Consider the following 20,382-nt stretch of genomic DNA (forward strand, 5'->3'; position numbering starts at 1 on the left):
CCGCCCTGAGCCCATGTGGAAGGGCGGGACATAAATCTAACACATAAATAAATAATAAGTAAATAAATAAGCGTTTCAAACCAAGCATTTGCAACTGCATGGAGAACGCAATTAGAAACATTGAAAGGACTAAGCACCCTTCAGATTGCCTTTACTAAACAAGGCTTTGTTTTAAAAAAAACAAAAAACCCAATTATTTAACAATCATCTGCTGCAATAAAGAATCACTACACAGTTTGGGATGCAACACTGTCCTAGTCGCAATCATGAATTGAACAGATGAAGACCCATAGTTCTGTATCCTACCAGGATCTGCAAGTCCAGATTCCCTTTCTGAACCAAGCTGGCAAGTTCATCATAGTACAGAGCCGAGGCTTGGGGAACCTGCTTGCAGCAAGAGCACACCAGCTGGAGCAAAGATGTGATCTGGAAAAAAAAAAAAGCAGAACAATTATTGCACGACATCGACTCAGCCCACAAATGTTAGCGTACTTTGAAACTTCAGATATGAAGCATCACTAGCTGAATGATTACAGCACTTGACTTTTATAAAAAATACTATAAAGTTGTGCAGGTAATTTTGTTAGCTATAGATATACAAGATCCCTTTTGCAAATTCCCCTTTGAAAATTATGACAAGTTGTTAGAGAAATGAAGGAGTGATTGCACATCAGCTACCAGTACTATCTGACTCAAAAAGCATTGATTTATCACACAAACCTATACACAGACTATGAGGCAAAGCACCCTAATTCCCCTCAAGGGTTAATGTGACTATTAGCAGGCCTGCTCTGGCTCACAGGTGTCCACGGTTTGGGTGTTCCTGAAGATATCATCCTTTTTCAAGGCTGGATTCAAGAACGTGGTAATTGGCTAACTGTAAGAACCTGTGCTCAGTTGTGTAACCAGATGGGAGGGGGGAAGCAGGTGTGAATGTTAATATCTTCTGACAAGTTCCATCAGGGGGGATTCCTGATTGGATCCAAGGAACTACCTGATGGCCAGAGGGCAAAAGACTATAATAAGGCTACAGGCCAGAGGAAAGCCATGCTAATTTTACGCTTTTTGCCATGCTAGTATGTTTTGATATGTTATGCTACATCAATATGGACTGCAACATGTAGAACTCTTTAGGCTACAGCTTGGATTCTTATGCTGCAAGAAGGTGTGCCATTTAATATGTGGTGGCTCAGAGCTGCAGACCGGAAGGCCTGTAGTTTGGCAGTTCGAGACCCTAGTGCCGCATGACGGACTGAGCGCCCGTCTCTGGTCCCAACTCCTGCCAACCTAGCAGTTCGAAAGCAAGAAACTGCAAGTAGATAAATAGGTACCGCTTTGGTGGGAAGGTAACAGCATTCTGTGCACCTCAGCATTTAGTCATGGCGGCCACATGACCACAGAGAAGTCTTTGGACAGCACTGGCTCTTTGGCTTGGAAACAGAGATGAGCACCCCACCCTAGAGTCGGATTCGACTAGCTTTCAAGCAAGGGAAACTTTTACCTTTACTAAATGTATAATATGTTTTCTTCATTTTAAAAACTTTCTTATATTTTGAATGCTTTATGCTAGAAACACACTATGACTATTTGGTCTTGCTATCTGAAAGACGAGGGGCAGCAGTCAGCTCACCATCCCTGAAGCAAGATAGCTAGAATGGGCAGAGTTGCAGTAAATTGTTCCCCAAGCTAGCTTGTGGAGGGAAGTGGACAGGCACAACAAGTAGGCAGAGCCTTAAACACCAACGCAGGTACAGAATGCTAGACATACGGTTCCATTTAGCAGGAGATACTCTTAGAGTTTTGATGACAGTGGATACCCAGTTAGTTTGTAGGGAGCGAGGAGAAGGAAGTAGTTTTCCTGCAATGGAAGATTTCTCATACAGCACAAGGCAACTCTTAAACCCTGTCAGACCTTGTTTCAAATTCTATCAATTCCTAATAGAATGCTGGAAACAATTAAGAGGGAAATGCACAAATCCTGTCCATCCATGTGTGTGACTGTATTTGATGACATTGATCTGAAAGTCTGCCCAGGCATTATATGGACCCATCGCTTCCATTCAGTAGTGACTTCTCTAAGGACTAATTTCTCTCTCCCAGGTTACTCGTCTGAGAATGCAGTATACATTTACGTATTTACCTGTTTACACTGCTCCTTTCTTAGGGGTGCTTTTTCCAATAGATGCCCATTTTCTTTACTCCTGAAATTAATAGGTAGATATTCATTAATGTCATTTGACGCGGCTGGGCACTTGAATGCAGGTTTCACACTCTGGGATGGAGAATGATTCTAAGAATCCTAAAAAACCCTTGATGTATATATAAACCTTTACTCACTGTAGTCCTACTGACAACTCACTGGTCATGATCCAAGTAGTCAAGTCATCCTTATGCTAGTATAATTATCACATGCAAGGATGCTCTTGGACAGAGGTGGCTTCCAAAGCTCAAGAGATCCTCCTAAGTTTCTTTTTCGTATTACAAAAATGATAGTTTAATGGACAGAAATCAAGCAAGTGAGCCTGGGCTCTTCAGGATAGCTACAGGTTTTGATGATGAGACCCAGTAAAACAAACTTTAAGAGCAAGTAGAAGAAATCCCATTTACTTAACTGGAAATATAAAGCTTAACATGACTGATAACTGACAGACTAATAATTAATCAAACTTCTGCAACCCAAACACTGGCACACGTGAGGTCTCACAGTAAGGAACAGATAAACAATAGCACAGGGTGCTTGTGTATATTAGCGCACTGGCATAACTCTGCATATGGCTTGCATTTGAGTTACTGGCAATTGTTCACCTCTCTTTGCCTTTTTTGTTAATCCCATAAAAATCTTTGCCTGCCATCCCCTTTACATGTAAAACAAAAACGTTCAGGAGGGCATTTTTATATAGAGATCACAGCTGCAATATAATGAAACAGACCAGGAGGGCACTTTTATAAGGGAACAGAATTGACGTCTATTGCAATATTTATTATATGTATCATCTTGCTTTTACTGTACAGTCTTGTACCTTTGTCATCCCCTCTCTAAATTGCTTATGTTATGCCTTAGTTTTATGTTTGCATTATTTCCTAATTTCTGTGATCCGTGTCCTATTGCATTGTTTTATTTGATGTCTTATGTTGTCTCATTGAATTGGTTTCTGTATTTTGTAACCTGCCTTAAGTCTCAGTGAGAAAGGTGGGCTATAAATGAAGTAAATAAATATTCAGGGACAAAAAAGGGGGGAGGGGGGGAAAATCCAGAACCTGACAAAGGTTAGTCAAATGCCAGAAAGGGGGCCAATATTAATGAAGGAAATATATTAAAAATACATATATTTATTAATCACAAATTTTAAAATTATATAAGGGCCCAATCACACGTTATGTATAAATAACAAAGGATAAAACACAAGGGCTGATAAATCTGACCGGCCCATTATCAGCCCATGTGTTTTTTCATTTGTTATTTATACATAACGTGTGATTGGGCCCTTATATAATTTTAAAATTTGTGATTAATAAATGTATTTTTTTATATATTTCCTTCATTAAGTTTTTAATATTGATTACCAAGTAATGTTATATGGTCAATGATGCTATGATATTAGTTTGCTCCTTAAATACAATGTTTACTACAGTTTCTGTGTAAGGTTTTATGATCACTGTATGTTATTATTCTGTATTACGCATTCAGCTGTTTGTAACCTCTCTTCTACCTTGTACCTTCTGAAAATATACCTAATAAATAAACGTTATCGGTTTTTTAAAAAAAGTTTTTAATATTGACCCCCTTTCTGGCATTTGACTACCCTTTGTCAGGTTCTGGATGGTAAATAAATATTCCACAGAACTAGCACTTCCCTAATTCATTGCATGCATTTTGATGATGTAGTTCCTCTAAATCCCACCCCCTCAACGTAGATTTAATCCTCCTCCCTTACAATGTACCAATAATCCACAAAGGACTGCAAACCATAATAATGAGCATCTAAAAAATCTTAAAAGAATCTTGCCCATCATTTTCCTCTCTTGGGTAATGTATATATTGCATGTAACACACCTCAGATCTTGCTGGTTACTTTTTCTAAACCATGCTGACAATCCACCTCAACTGAATACTGCTGGATTGCAGAAAGCAACACACCTTATACATTTGGACACCAATTTTTTCAAGAAATCTTTATTCTCCTGGATCTCTATAGTGCAGTTATCAAGATACACCATACCTACCCTCTTCTGGGTCTAAAATAGTCATATGACAATGTGCATATTTTTCTTCACTTGCTCACCTTCTTGCTGCCATGCTGCTCACCATGGTAACTGCACCAATAATCCCAGTGCATTTATACTTGGTAATAGTGCTGGAGAGTTGCTTCCTGATCACCATGTGCATGTCGTCCTGCACAGAAGGAGAGGGAACAGAGCAGTAACTCATCTAGACATGATAAATGTCATGCCATCAGGTCACAGGTGAAACCAGAGAAGCAGCATGAAACATTCAATGCATAAACAGTTGCCACAGTTCCCATCCTGCAAAGGGTCTCCTTGGGGGAAGTTTTGTCAGTAAATCCTCTTGTCCCCCGTATTTCTCTGATGACTTCAGAAAACAGACAAAATGTTCAAGGGATACATGCCTCAGGTTCTGGGTGGAAGCAAATTAGTAGTAGTAGATGTCACCATTCACATGTAAGTAGCCTGGAGAGGAGACGACTGAGAGGTGCTATGGTAACCATCTTCAAGTACTTGAAGGGTTATCATCTAGAGGATGGTATGGAGTTGTTTTCTATTGCCCCAGAAGGTTGGGCCAGAACCAATGGGCTGAAATTAAATCAGAAGAGTTTTCGGCTTAACATTAGGAAGAACTTCCTGACAGAGTGGTTCCTCAGTGGAACAGGCTTCCTCAGGAGGTGGTGGGCTCTCCTTCTTTGGAGGTTTTCAAACGGAGGCTAGAGGGCCATCTGACATCAGTGCAGATTCTGTGAATTTAGGCAGATCATGAGAGGGAGGGCAGGAATGGTTGCCTCAGTGCTTAGTTTTTGTGGCCCGTTCTAACACACCCAGGGAAATGCTGATTGCCACTTTGGGGTCAGGAAGCAATTTTTCTCCAGGCCGGCTTGGCCAGGATTCTTGAGGTTTTTAGTCATCTTCTGGGTGTGGAACAGGGGTCACTGCAGGTGTGGAGTGGGATGTATTTGTGAATTTCTTGCCTTGTGCAGGGGGTTGGACTAGATGACCCTGGAGGTACCTTCCAACTCGATGGTTCTAAGTGTGGACAATCCCAAGAACATTTTGTGAATTTCTGAAATCTCAGAAATACACCAGGTAGCCATGTTAATCTGCTTCAGTCAAAACAAAGAATTGTTGTTGACATCTTAAAGACTAATATGCTAATTACTGCATAAGGTTTTGTGAGCAAGATGTTGACAAAGCTTATTCTTTTAAGGGTTCACAAGCCCCTTTGTTTTACTCTGACAGTTACCTATACAGGTTTGTTGGCATTCACTGGTCTGAGTAATGGAGAAACAGATTCACATGTTTGGACATGCATGAAATTCACACCCAATCACAGACATACAACAAACTTTGGACATTCATCACAAGTATAAACTGCATTATCATTCACCTGAATGTGGCTGCTTCTGGGCTCCTGACTGAATGCCAGTGAGCTAAGGATGTGGAACAGCTTCCGGATTTGCTGTGGACTTAAATTATCCACGTAGTCTAAAATGCTCTGAAAGGAAAAAAATATCAAATCAGGCAAAACTGATTTCAATAACTGGTTTGCAATACAGCAATGGAACACACAGATAGGCTTCCTTCAGGTCAGGAGTGGGCAGAAGGACCACCCTGTGCCTAATGATTGCAAAGAATGCTGAACTAGTTTGACCTTGCTCTGACCCAGTAAGGTACCTACCTACATGGTTATGCAAGAGTATGTAGTCAGGATTACCTAACACAGATGAGCTGGGCCCCAATTGTCAAGAGATTCAGAATGTGTAGGGATTCCAGTAGAAGAAGCAACCCATTGAAGACTGAAATCAGACTATTCCCATTTATGTCATGTTTATTTGCCCTTACTCAAACTAAGCAAAATTGGTAGTGTGCTCGGAATTTTTGTTTTTAAATACTGGCATGTTTTTTTACTGCCACCTCTCATCAACCCCCCCCCCCCACTAGTATTTTTGACACTATCTTTGAGAGGGTTAGTTGTTTGTCTTTTGTTACTACAGTCAAAGCTCTCTGCTTACCTTCAGAAAGACAGCATATGGAACTACTGATGAGGTATGTTCAGACACCAGGTCAACGAGCACATCTAGAGAGACATCCACTTCCACATCATTTCCACCACATGCATGCGTCACCAAAGCACCTATAATCTCCTGCAGGGAGCAGCCACCAAGAAAACAAAGGGAAAACAAAAAAAACTCTGGAGCAGGCACATCCAGTTTTGGAATGAATGGAACTGGGTACACATTAGGAGTTGCTGACCTTCAACTGAAAATATTGCTGTTTTCCCCCTTACGTGATTATTTGTCTCTCCAGGTATTGATTATCATACACCAGGGCACCTAAACAAACTGGCTCTGGAAGAGTGAAGTGGCACTATACTGAAACCAAGCTTAGTGTAGTTCAAAAGTAGTACAAAACATACTTCTCAAAGTAGGTGCTTGACATGATTAAATAAGAAACAGTAACAGGGTGTTTGCAGCCCTAGCCAGAAGCTCCAAAGTTCGCAGAAATCCCAAGGAAATGATATGCAAGATCCATGGTTGCTTACAAGATTTTAATAAAACATCACATTTACAGAAATAGCAGGCTTCAATCCACTGGGCCTTGAAACATACACAGCAAAGCCAGCCACAACTCAAGATGAGATACATAGCTAAACATCTTATACCCAAATTGCTGGCTACAAGTCAAGAACAGCTTCATCAGTGCTACATTCTAGACACAGAGATCTTGCACCTGGTACCCAGTGACAGAGGGAAACAAGTCAGTTTTCTAGATAAGAACTCAGGAGTGTGAATGAAAACATTCTCTTGAGAGCAGCCTGCCAGCCTTTCAAGATCAGCTAGTAAGTGATGTAAAAGATATCTACCCAAGACCCTGGACACCTGCAGCCAGTAAGACTAGACGAATGGTCTGAATCAGTATAAGACAGCTTTCTTGTGAAGCTTCCATCTCACGGAGAATACAGTTTTGCCCATTAATTGTTAGCCTTGCTTTTGGAAAGTTCTGACCACTTAGCCCACAATCTAGAATACCTACATCTGAAGTAGATTGTGGCACTTGCCTTCAAGCAAGCGGCTGTGCTTAGTGTCTTTACATGTGTACTGAACAGGGACCTATTAATTTCACATCTGCAGACAGGCATGCTGCAAGATGAGAGGTTTGGGATTATACTCCTGGAGTTCTTGTATGAAAGTTTTAGTTGCAAACCCAATATACTTCTATTGTTAGGAATTATAGGATTATAAAATGGAAAAACCTTAAACTGGTCTTTTTCTTGGTCCTTTAAACCACAACCATGCCTTCCCAAGAGAGAACATGGAATAGAGTGCATGCAGAGAAAATAACTTTGGGATCCAAGGGTTTGTGTTTTAAGATTATCTCTTCCCTGCTCCCTCCTATCTCACATACCCCACAATAATATACTCAGCATTATATTCAGAGACCCTGCATGTTGTAGTGGTTGGAGGATTTGGAGAACCCAGGATTTGGAGAACCCAGGATCAGATGTCCACTCTGCCATGAAGCTCCCTGGATGACCTTGGGCCAGTTATCCTCTCTCAACTTATAAACTACTTCACAGAATTGTGAGGATGAAAATGGAAGAGAGAAAGATGTACACTGTCTTAAGTTCCTAGACAGAAAAGCATATATATATATATATGTGCTTTTCTGTCTAGAAAAAAAATACATTTAGAAGAAAAATACATTTTCTACAGCAGAGAAAGAATTTGCCATGTTACTGTACCTGCTGGCAATATGAGTCAAAGGTTGCATATGCTTGTTTGTACATGCAGCTGCCAAAAGAGACAACACAGGGATCCACTGCGTGCAGAAAGATCTCAGCCACTGATAGGATGGCTGGAAAGAGGTCTCTCATTACCTGAAAATATAAGCCAATCGAAAAGGAATTGCACAAACAATTCTACCTTTGGGACCATCTCCTCCAATATGTCCCCAGAAGAATACTAAGATCGGCTGATAACAACTTACTGGTGATTGCCAGCCCTAAGGAGGTCTGGCCGTCCTCGACTAGGGCCTGGCCCCGACCTGGTGGAACTCTCTGTCAAATAACATCAGGCTCCTGCAGGATTTGATGCAATTCCACAGGGCCTGTAAGGCACAGATGTTCCGCCAGGCTTTTAGTTGAGGGCAGCAACAAGAGGTTAGGACTGGCAGCCTTTCTTTTTCTTCTATGGCCCCCACGTACCCTGCCCTGCCCTGCCCTGCAAAACAGCAGTGTGGCTGGCAAAGGAGGACTATTATGCCATCTTGGATTGGATTTAATTTATAATTTATTGTTTTACTGTGATAATTTTAATTATATATCCATTGTATTTTAAATGTTTTAAGGTTGTAAATCACCCAAAGCCTGCTTGCAGGGTGGGCAATTCATAAATCCAATAAAATAAATAAATAATACTTCCTTCCCCAAGTTTTCACCGAACTCCAAGATAGGGTGTTCTTTAGCTTATTGCCGAGATAATATCACCACTGATTATTGGAAGTAATGCAACATCTCAGAAAAGGGAGTGAAGAAAATACCCAAGTCCTTGATTGGGATTTGCAGAAGCAGAAACAATTACATTTCCAAAATTATGAGGGACAATAAATGAGGAATTGCAGCTAGGCTTTCCCAGAATTAAGGATGCAGAATTCAATAGTGCTTATTAAAAGGAAGTGCTGCTCCTGTAACTCCTGGGTGGTGAAAAAAAAAACCCTGACTCCCAGCTGAGATTGGCTGAGATGGTGGCGGAATGGGCCTTGCGTTTCCCCAAACTGATAGTTTTGGGGGACTTCAATGTCCACACTGACTCTGCTTTGTCTGGTGCCTCCTTGGACTTTATGACTGCCATGGCATCGCTAGGACTCTCCCAGGTTGTATTGGCCGCCACACACAGAGCAGGCCACACGCTGGATCTGGTTTTTTGTGCTGGAATTGATCTGGATTCAGCAGTGCTTTGCAAACTGGTGCCATGGACTGATCATTACCTTGTGAAGGTCAGTTTGAGATTTGCTTCCTCCCTCTACAGGGGCAGCGAACTTATTTATGCTTGCCCACAGAGACTCATGAATCCAGTTGGATTCCAGAATGCTCTGCAGGATTTGTCTGGCTTTGCTGGCAGCTCTCTCAATGGAGTTCTCTGAAGCCTGGAATCTAGGTCTTCAGGAAACTATTGGCCAAGTTGCCCCTGGCACCCTCTTCACCCTAGTATTACCTTGGATCCATGGTATATGGATGAACTAAGGATGGAAAAAAGGGGGCTTAGATACCTAGAGTGGCGTTGGTGACAGACTCGAGATGAAGCAACAAGATGGAATTTGAGTGAGCTCACCTGTGAGTGATGCCTGAAGGCATTCTGCAGCAATTGCTCTTGCATACAGCCTGACCGAATCTTGTTCCTCAGGACTCTTTCAATTTGCTTCTGGTTCTTCACATTTGTCGCACAGATTATCAACAGCACTATCAAATCCAGAACCTTTTTGCAAGTGAAACAATGATGCTGATTATACAAACGTGAACACCAAGCAAGTAGGATCAGGCAAGCAATTTAAAACGATAAATGAACGCACTCGCAAACACAGAATCTGTGGTAGTTTGCACAGAACCTATTGTTGTCCTTGTGCAGTCTTTCCATCAAGTAAATCCCTTTGTTCAATGTAATTTGGAGTGATAGCAATAGTGGAAGGGCAGGTTTCTGTCTTTCTGTCTTGTGCAGGGAACTAATGTCAGAGAATGCCTGCTGCTCTGTGGCCAAGAATTTTGTCTTAGACATTTTGTTACGAGGCAGTTTCTTCATAGTATGCAAATATGTGTAGACTTATTTGATGCTTATTTGTCTTAATGGATTATTGACAGAGTGTAGATTTTATTCTCTCTAAGACAAAGAGAAAGAAATGTGTTGCAGGATTATCTACCTGAAACATAGGGAAAGCAGATGAATAACACTTAGACACAACCTCTTGCTCCGTGTAGCAATTCCTTACTTATTCAAGCTGCCATAGTGAAGTTTTCAAAGAGGGTGCCATGAAGGAAATCAGTGCTACCCACCCCTCCCATTAACATGCCTAAAAAGAATTCTACATGGAACATAGTTACTGCAAAATCAATATGAGATATGTATTACCTTATGCTCAGAGTCAGAAGCTACATTCTCAATAGCCTAGAAGAGGGAATGCAAATGACTGTTGTGATATTATATACACATACATATAAGCAATCTACATACACGTGTGTACATCACACATCTCTGAAATGGCACACCTGCTCATGCTAAGATGACAGTCCAGTCTAGAATTCTGGCATAGATAGGATATTAAAAACCTATCAGAATACGAACCATTCTACCACAGATGTCACTACCTTTGGGTAACAGTTGTGGTGACAGCACGGAGTGTGCAGGGAGTAGGGAGGAAAATGTATTTAGGCCCCTCTTTTCTGTGAGTCAGAAATGCTCTGAAACCTGATTAGGGAACCTCACCTTCAAGAGCGTAAAAGATCTGCAAATTATTGACTCAAAGAAGATCTTCCTGCTCGAATTCAGACGATCAACCAGGAGCCAAGTCAGGAGATCCATGAAAAAGATGGGTGGAAAACCTTCACTCCATTTAAGGCATCTATTCTGGCCTACAGGTTTTGCAGCAGCACTTCCTATCTTCTCTCTCTAGCTATACCATGTTACAATCCCCTTTTGGCTACTACTGTACTGCAAGGAGGTACTTCCTAGCAGTCCATCCAGCTCAATTCTTCTCAAGTTGCAAGAACTTAGGCATTAAGGAGCCTCCTTAAGACGCCACAATGGCAACAAGGAGGCCAGAAAGACTTCAGAGAGCAATGGGGCTATAATACCTGTCATGTACAACACTGAATAAGGAGCATGGCACTGTGGTTGTCCTGATTCAAGGCTGCCCCTCTGCAGTAGAATGTGCCTACCAGACTGGTTAGCAAGACATCAGAGTACTAACACATCTTTACCCCAGATGTTCTTTGAAGTCTATGGCTCTGCTTTCTTCCTCTGATGTGTCCACAGCATATTTTTTTCCTAAACAGAAATTTTTCCAGAGCATACATATGCTTTGTATTCAACAACAGAGCTAGTCTTCAATAATAATAAAAAACAATTTTCGACACTATTTCATTTTTAGGAAGAAAACAGAGTTGTAACAGAATTCTTGAATGAAGTCTAAAGTATAATACAGCTGTACAAAACTGTATTTGAAAGAAAGGGCAAGAGATGAGAGAGCAAAGCCAGATGGAAGGATCAGTCTGACCTTAACCCAGGCTTCCAAAACAGTCTTCTGGAATTTAACAGCTGATTTTATGACCTCAAAAAGGAGCTTAACACTGTCCTGACTGATGTTCATTTGGTTTGCAGAGAGACTGAAAAAAGCAGGGAAAGAATAGGAGGGATTACTCCAGCATCTGAACAATATAAGCAGCTCTAAACAACAGTTGTTCCAACATTAAGTTTGGTGGCTAAATTATCACCTACAAAAGGATGCATTGGCAGGCAGAGTAGACTGAGGGGTGACATGATTGAGGTTTACAAGATTATGCATGGAAAAGAGCAGGTCGAGAAAGAGGTACTTTTCTCCCTTTCTCACAATACAAGAACTCGTGGGCACTCCATGAAATTGCTGAGCGGTCGGGTTAGAACAGATAAAAGGAAGTACTTCTTCACCCAAAGAGTGATTCACACATGGAATTCACTGCCACAGGAGGTGGTGGCGGCTACAAGCATGGAAGGCTTCAAAAGGGAATTAGATAGGCATCTGGAGCAGAGGTCCATCAGTGGCTATTCGCCACAAGGTATAGATAGGGGCTCTGGGGCAAGTGATGCTCTGTCTTCTTGGTGCTTGGGGGGGGGGCCAACAGGGGGAGGGATTCTAATGTCCTGGCCCCACTGGGGGACCTCCTGATGGCAGCTGGTATTTTTGGCCACTGTGTGACAGAGTGTTGGACTAGGTGGGCCTTTGGCCTGATCCAACATTGGCGTCTCTTATGTTCTTATGTAGCACTAACAAGTAATGAAGTAGGATCCTGCTAAAATGAAGGCGGTGATACTGATGCCAGGGAAAAGTAAAGCTACTCTGAGGAGATAAGCTATGGATGTGGAAGCCTGTGGGAGAATTGGAAATTTGGGGGGGCACTGGGGGAAAAAACACCCACAAATCCTGTGAACTATTTTCTCTTTTGGAATGAGTGAAATGCTTCTTAGAAGGGTTCTCTCACTCAAAATGTAGAACATGCAAAAGTCTGAAGAATTGTTTCCAATTTGTCCAGTAGAAAAAAATTAGGAAATTTTTGAAAGCACTGAAAGAATCACCTCTTATGATTTCCCACCCTTTTAGAATGAGTGAAATATTTTAATGCAGTTACAGAAAATACATACTATGAAAATTACTATATGACAATCTACAGTGTTCGGTAATCATAATTCCTACATTTACTGTAGACATACACAACTTCTTTCAAAGAATATATTTAAATGTGAATTTTGGCAGCAATTAATATGCTTTAAAGTGTTTAATGAAAAAAAAACAGTTCAGTATTTTCAGTGTTATAAAGTTTAAACTGATATCCAGATATGCTGGTAATCCTGCATATTTGACCATATGAGTGTTTCAGTCCCAATACATTTTCTTTTGTTTACTACAGAATTTGTTTTCTACCTTCAATTTTTATCCTTTCTACCTCCCAGCAAAAACTAAGTTATTGTATGTTTAAGGTAGCATAGGGTACAGCAGTTTACAATGCACTCTCAAGCACTGAGAGGAAGACAGACTCTTCCCTCCCCCCGCCCACGCTCTTGTCGGCCACCACTCCAGCTGCAGACACATCATTGCAAGGTTTAGTGGGGAAAAGGAAGGGAAGGAAGGCCAAGTTAGATCAAGCTCAATAAAGGCTGGGGGGTGGGGGAATCAACTAAACTATTTGACAATTGATCATAAAAATAGCATAGTTTATCTGATTCTGATCCCAAGATGAGTCATGGACAGAAGGTGATAGTTTTGCGTACCACCACAGCCAAAGGTACCAGAGACTAAAGATACCAAAAAGCAAAACAAAACAAAAGGAGAAGTGGCTTTGGTTGTGTGAGCTCCATCCTGCTTACTCCTGGCCCTGCCCTTCTCTGCCGTTGTCCAGGGGACACTGAGGTCTCAGAATTGGGAGAGCTTGGGGTTGTTTCCCCCTTTTTAGCCTACTCCTGGTCACAGCCACTCTTCTCCCTAGCGTGGACTTCTGACGAGGCAATCCTCCTCGACCTCAGCTGCTTGCCCCTTTTTATCCTCCCCCATCTGTTTGCGCCTCCCCCCTTCCCCTTTCTCGTGATTGTGTTGTGGATTCTCTTGTCTGTCTCCTCTTCTCCTCTCCTTCATTGGCTTTCCCGAACCATCCTTTTAAACCCTCTTCCCTAGCTCCTCCCCCTAGACTCTTGCGCCCGCCTGTCTTTCCTGGTGTGAGTAGGTGTGGCTGTGCTTGGTGTCTTCCTCCTTCCCCAGCATTCCTGTTCCTGCCAAAGGTAAGAACTCTATTCTCCCTTCCCCTTTCCCCGCATTCCTTCGCTCGGCCATGGGAAGTCTCCTGCTTCAGGGCCTCGGGAGTCCTACCCTGTATCCCTTGTGGTAGTCAGGGGCAGGCTCCACGGGTCCCCGTGAAGTGGGCTGCCATTTCTCTGTGGTGGTGGATGCTCTCCTGGTGGCGGCTGGGAGGGCTTTGGCCAGGGTGGCTTCTGTTGGGGCAGCCTTGATTGCAGCCGTGCTGGCCCCACCTCCATTGGCAGCTTCCCGAGTGGCTGGGAGGGCCCTTTTTGGGGCAACCTCAGGAAGTCACAGCCCCACCATTTCAGGAAAGTCCAAGGCCAGAAAGGTCGAGAGGAAAACTATGAGCACCAAGGAGATATTCCTGTTCCTGCTTAATATCCATGTTAAATTTGCTGCCTGACTACAGAGGTTCCCTTTAGTCATCATGGCTAGTGCTACTGATGGACCCTTCCTCCACGAATCTAATACCTTTATAAATAATGTTCATGGCCATCATTATGCCCTTGGCAGTTAATTTCCAATTACTTATTGAGTAAAGAAGTGTTTCCTTTTGTCTGTCCTGAACCTATTTCCCCACCCTATTTCATTGGGTGAGTTCTAGTATAATGGAAGAGGCAGAAAACGTTCTATCCACTTTCTCCATTCCATACATGATTCCCCCCTCCCACTGAAAAAAATCCTAGATTCTCCAGCCTTTCCTCACAGGAAAGGTGTTCCAACCTTATGAGAAGCCTAAATATCTGCCTGCAACACCATTAGTGTCCTAAAAGTACAACATTATAGTAATACAACATTCCTTTTTCATTTTATAATTTATTTAGCTCCTCCTCAGTACTTATCTAATGGCACAGCAACTTTTAGGGTGGAGATGGGCTGAACAATGATTGAGGCAAATACCACATTGGTACCTCTTGAGCTTGCTCTGAGAAGCCTGAATCCGTGGGAGTGAAATACAAGACTCCAGGTCCAGCTTCTTACGAAGATCAGAAATTACCTGTGGGACAGCAATGCACAAGTTTTTGTGGCCATGACCCACAAATACACTCAAATATTACAGATCACACATTTCAAGAGGATGATAATAAAAGACAGAGGAGGAGACAAACTGCCATGATGTGAAAGAAAGGCTTCAGAGAATACCACAAGACAGGTTTCAGTCATTTTAATCACTGACAGCATTGCATATTTATTACTGTTATTATTTATGTATCATTTACATTGTTTTACTATTTATGAATGTTTTTACTCTTGCTGTCCACCACCCTGAGCCCTGTGTACTCGGGAGGGCTGTTTATAAATTCAAATTATAAATAAATATACACACTCTGGTAATTATGATTGTTTCTACAAAATTTTTAAAAAATCTTATGATCTTTACTGCAAGGATAAGTGAATGTACAATAGAAAAAGAAGAGGGGGAGGTTATTTCAGGGGGATGTTAAGCTGGGATTCTAAACTATAGTCCATTAATTGCTGATATTGTTATTTTGAATGCAGGAATCTCAGTTTGCTCAGGAGCAGTTCAGAACCCACCTACTGTCATCCTTCTTCTCCATAGTTTCCTTTTCAACACCCCCTCGTAATATTCCAAGACAGAATGAATGGTGATCATGGCCACAAGCATATGTTTCTTCTCAAGGTTTTAATAGCTGACAGAAACCCAAGTGGCAAAAGAGAAAAGGGGTTGGAATGTACCTCCACTGCATCAGTGGTCTTGATGGAATGGAGAATAAATTTGACGACTACTGGCAAATCTTCCACTTTAACAGCAGCCACTGTGACCATGACAGACCGACGTACCTAGGAAGAGAACAGCAGATTTTCCACTTGCATTTATTTATTTGCACTTCTTGATTGCCCTGTCCCCAAAGACTACGGGTAGACTTTATTTGAAAATGTACATACATGAAGACATAATGTGGCTAAAAACCAATGGCCTGTATCCAGCCATGCAGTTGTGAAGAATTATGGGAACTATGCCGATTCCCTCCTCCTGCTATCTATATATCTAATAGCCAAGGCGCCCCCTGTGTGCGGATATCTAAATCCGCACATCGGGGGCACCCGGGAGGCAGGGAGATTTTCCTGCACATTTGGGGCAATCCCCAGATGTACAGAAAAATCTAAAAACTATAAAAAACTATAGGGGGGATACTTAAATCCCCCCAAAAGTAAAGGAGCATTCCCTGCGTATGCCGCTGGGGAGGGAGAGGGGGAGGGAGAAGGCTGGGCTCACCTGCTGTCGCGTCTCCTGCATCTGCAGGCCGGGAGCTGTGGGGAATACTTCCCCGCCCTTGCGAGTATCGCGGGTCCTGCCTCTTGTAGATCCCTATTTTGCACCCTTGCTATTCCTGATGGTCTAATGACCCCCCCAAAAAAGTTTCAGAGGTTCAGTAGACTACAGTTAACATTGTAGGAGGGGCATATGCCCCTCCTAAGAAAACTTATGCTCTTAAGTCTTTGCACAGTTAGATACAAGGCACTATATGCTAAAATCTCAAAGCTTTTAGAATCTCATATCTTAAAACCATCCAATGCCTAGCATTTTCCAAAAGTACTCAGGGACCAACTCAGGAAAATCTTCCAGGGAAAAGATTTCACTGCTGTGGGAGAATGACCAAGATTATCATTCCATCTGTACATGCTGAGACAATCAATGAAGATGACCCAAAAATGTCCTATTTCTAGCCAACCAATCCAGTCTTTTCTGACCTTCTTGTGCATCCTTTTAACGCTTGTGCATAATTTTGTGCAAATAATTTTGCACCAAGACTTTATTTGGAACTTATACTTTGCATGTGAACCCCTGCATTCATCACAGGACTCCCTACCTCAGAGAGAAGCTCCACATCAAGATTCAAACTGGAAAGAGCATCCAGAATTGGAACAGTTAGCTCAGTTTTCTCCTTTAACAATGAACTAAAACACAGAACAAATAAAGAAGCTTTAAGATCCTAGTGACATTCTAAAACTCTTTATTTAACTCGATTTCATTCAGAATCCATTTGCATCATTATCTAGCAGTATATGAAGGTTTAAAGTTGATTTCCCCAGAAAACGTTTCTGCAAATGCTATAAAACAAAGTTATTGATTTACTTCATTTATACCCTGCAGTTCTTCCCAATGGGGACCTGTCATGATCTGGGCTGTGCCACCAGAGGCCTACTAGGCCCAGGGAGCCTGGCTAGCAGTAGGAGGAGGATGGGCCTACTAATCCCAGAAGGACTTGGGAAGTTTTGGTGCTGATTTTGACCAATAGGGAAGGACTGGGGATAAGAGAACTGGTACAACAGGGAAAGCTTGTTCTTCTTCCCAGAGGGCAGAGCCAGAAGGAAGGTTGCTGTGGGGAAGAGACCCTCATCCTGAGGGAAGGGTGAGTAGTCTAAGGCCACTTAAGATAGTGAGCTTGGGACAGTATATATTTAGACGCGTTAGGGCATTTGATTTCTTTTCTTTTCACCCACTTACTGTTATTATTCTACACCTTGTTTGTTTGACCTCCTATAAAATACAATTATTTTCATTGTTCACTCTGCCTGGTCCTCACGCCTATTATTCTGCCAAAAGGGAGGTCTGAAGGACTTGGGAGGGTGCTCTGGACCTTCTCAGAGGAGCCTGGAACCAGAGTGGTGGCAGCATCAGGTGACACCCCACCTGAGCCGTGACAGGAACCAAAACAGCTTACACTGTTCTTCTCCATTTTATCCTCATAACTATGTGAGGTAGATTAGGCTGAGAGTGTGAGCCATGCCCAAGGTCACCCAGACAGCTGCGCTGGCAGAATGGGGATTTGAACCTGGGTCTCCCAGATGCTAGTTAAACACTCCAACCACTACACCACACTGGCTTTCAGGTTATGAGCGACTCTGTCTCCCAAATGAATTACGGGTTGTCAGTTGTTACTGGAAAGAATAGTGATAAAAATTACAAGCAACATCTCCAGAGGAAAGCAGCTCACTCAATATTATTTCAGTAATGCCTAATGCAAGAGGAGACATACACACTTGAAGATGGCCCTTCAGAACACAGATGGCAACAAAATTCAAAAGGTTCAGAAAAGTTTATCAAATGAGAATAGATCCCATTTTGGAGTTAGATATTCTTTTCGAAAACAGAGCCAACTTCAGTATTACAGTCCCTACAACGACCTACTGAGAAGAGTCTGCACGTGTCAAGGAGCTCAAACCTGAACCCCGTGGGTCCCCAGGGCCGTTGCACACAAGTATTTTTAAAGGATTTATTAAGTTTATTTCAAATTTAATACATCAGAAAACTTCATTAAGCAGCTGACTCATTACTCTAAAACCATGCAGCAAGAAAATAAAGAAACTAGCTCAACTAGTAAGCAAACTCTTAGGAATTGCATTAGATAACACAAACCTTAAGTTTCAAAATCAAGACCAAAGCTCATGCGTTCTCTATGTTGCTAGCAATTGCAATTCAAGCAGGTCATAATTCAGGCCTTTAGTTCATCAGGGTCTCAGCTAGCCTCTCTTCTTCTAGGCCTTAGCCAAATTATAGTTTTTGGCCCAGCAACATAGGGTTCCCAAGTACTACCGCTATTCGGCGGGGGACACATGATCCCCGGCTGGAACATTCCTCCCTGTAACGCACCATGCCGTTGCCAGGAAGTGACGCTGGGTGACGCTCTGACAATGGGGCTGAAAACTCGATGGTACCATCGAGTTTCCAGCCTCATTCCCAGAGCGTCGCCCGGCGTCACTTCCTGGCGACAGCATGGTGTGGTGCGTCTGTTGTCCGCGTGGGAATGGTCCTGGGAAGAGGTATGTGTCCCCCGCTGAATCACAGTAAGTATTTGGTAAGCCTGCAGCAACATCAGGTGAGGATGACATCCAATCAGAACACATTCTCTGGAGGAGCCTCTAAGTTACCTCATCACCACTGGGTCTCCTCCCCCATCCTACAGGCAGCAGGTTCTCATGAGAAGCTAATCATGCCACCTTTATCCCTGGCCTTGAAGATGAAAAGAGCTGTATAGGCCAAGGAACCAATTTAGTACCTGCAGAAAGAACTAGGGCCGTTACTATTCACATTAACCCTTGAGGGGAGGCTAGGGGAGCTTTGCCTCACAGCATGCAAGAACTGAACACCCCAGACAATAGCTACACAAGCAGGCAGCCCAGCTACACAAGTCAGGAGTCTTTTGTTAGGCTTATTATTTACCATCAATGTACATGGTGCTCTACAGAGACCCAGGTGACAGGTCTTTTAAATTTTGGATCAATTCAGCTTACTTAAGCTAACTTATGTTTGAATTCGATTGCTATCTACTGTTATGATTCCTGTAAGACACATTGCATATAACAGGACAGAAGGCAAATAAAAATACTTTAATAAGTTTTTAAAAATTGAGGGGAGAAGGATGAATTAGAAGATTGCATAAGGATTTCTCATGTGTTCGCAGGTAAACTGAAGACTCAGAGCTCATGTTCTTAACTGCTAGGCTATTTTGCCTATAAGACATTTACTCCATTCAAATTCATGATGAGCCCAAGGCTAAAATCTTGCACTTTTGAGCTTGACCAGCAAACATAAGCAGTACATGCATCAAGGCAAGCCTATGCTATGAAGCCAGTGGCAACCCCCCCCCCCCGAAGATTACATAGTCACAACTAGAGGGGTTTTTTTTCTTGTACACCAGAGAAGAAAAAAATACTGTGTACAGAGGCTTCTCTGAATCCATAGACAGCCTTTCCAGACCACAGCTCTTCAGACTCTCAGAAGTATGGCTGCAGTCTGTTGACTGCTAGGGAACAACACGCTTAAATTTAAATAGAGAAACAGTTATTTTAAACAAAAGCAGCTACCCATACTATATAGTATAAGCAAACCACAAAACTGAATGCTGTATTCACTGTATCACTAGCTGTGGCAGAGGGTATCTTCGGCTAGGGCAACACCGCCAGCTAATACAAAATCATAAGGGGACAGGAAGACAAAAAACATCCGTGTAAACCTCACCTAAGCTCTCTGGCAACTTCACCATGCTGAGAATCTTCCAGGATTTCTGGCAAGCTTGTGATAATATCATGTTGGATTGACAGAGGAGAAACACATATAATCTGCATGATTGTCAAGACAAGATCCTGTAGGTGACAGATACATTAGAACACTGGGAGCTGAACTGGAGTAAAGGAAAAGAAGGTGTCCTTCATACCAATAGCTAAAACGCACTGTCCACAGCGAAGCCAAGAGGCTGCACAATGGTAAACAGAATATAAGCCAGTTATTTATTGTAAGCATACTGCATTGGATCCAACTCTCCTACACAATCATGCACAAGACACAGCTTGTCACCAAGAGGGGGCTGTGATCTCTCTCTCCTCCAGTTGCATCTCCCCAAACTGCACCCCATGCTGTTCCTGAGAGCTCCTCGATACAGAGGAGCAGCTGGTGATGGGGAGATCTGTTCTGTGAGTGGACTTCTGGAATTCAGGGATGGCTAGATGAGAAAGCAAGACTCCATGGCTGCACCAACAGGCTATATGCAGGACCCTGGCTGAAACATGTGAGAGCATGACAGGTGTCCTCACAGCAAAGCCAGATTCTTCCTGACAGAATAAATTCATTTGCATGGCTTAGGATGCTAC

General features: G+C 42.5%; 1 protein-coding gene across 1 annotated transcript in view; it reads right to left on the bottom strand.

Moving 5' to 3' along the window:
- The window catches only part of FANCD2 (Fanconi anemia complementation group D2), a 66,468-nt gene that overhangs the window by 35,919 nt on the left and 10,167 nt on the right, over positions 1-20,382 (bottom strand). The window contains exons 8-20 of the mRNA XM_015407387.1: positions 19,754-19,878; positions 16,602-16,689; positions 15,466-15,570; positions 14,679-14,764; positions 11,497-11,638; positions 10,353-10,388; positions 9,561-9,704; positions 7,973-8,107; positions 6,243-6,374; positions 5,618-5,725; positions 4,284-4,393; positions 2,141-2,201; positions 307-426 (exon numbers count right to left, since the gene is read on the bottom strand). Of these exons, the coding sequence (XP_015262873.1) occupies positions 307-426; positions 2,141-2,201; positions 4,284-4,393; positions 5,618-5,725; positions 6,243-6,374; positions 7,973-8,107; positions 9,561-9,704; positions 10,353-10,388; positions 11,497-11,638; positions 14,679-14,764; positions 15,466-15,570; positions 16,602-16,689; positions 19,754-19,878 (1,392 nt within the window). The remainder of the gene's footprint in view (positions 1-306; positions 427-2,140; positions 2,202-4,283; positions 4,394-5,617; positions 5,726-6,242; positions 6,375-7,972; positions 8,108-9,560; positions 9,705-10,352; positions 10,389-11,496; positions 11,639-14,678; positions 14,765-15,465; positions 15,571-16,601; positions 16,690-19,753; positions 19,879-20,382) is intronic.

This window comes from Gekko japonicus, unplaced genomic scaffold (genome assembly GCF_001447785.1).
Source record: "Gekko japonicus isolate JY-2015 unplaced genomic scaffold, Gekko_japonicus_V1.1 scaffold298, whole genome shotgun sequence".
Lineage (NCBI taxonomy): Eukaryota > Metazoa > Chordata > Lepidosauria > Squamata > Gekkonidae > Gekko > Gekko japonicus.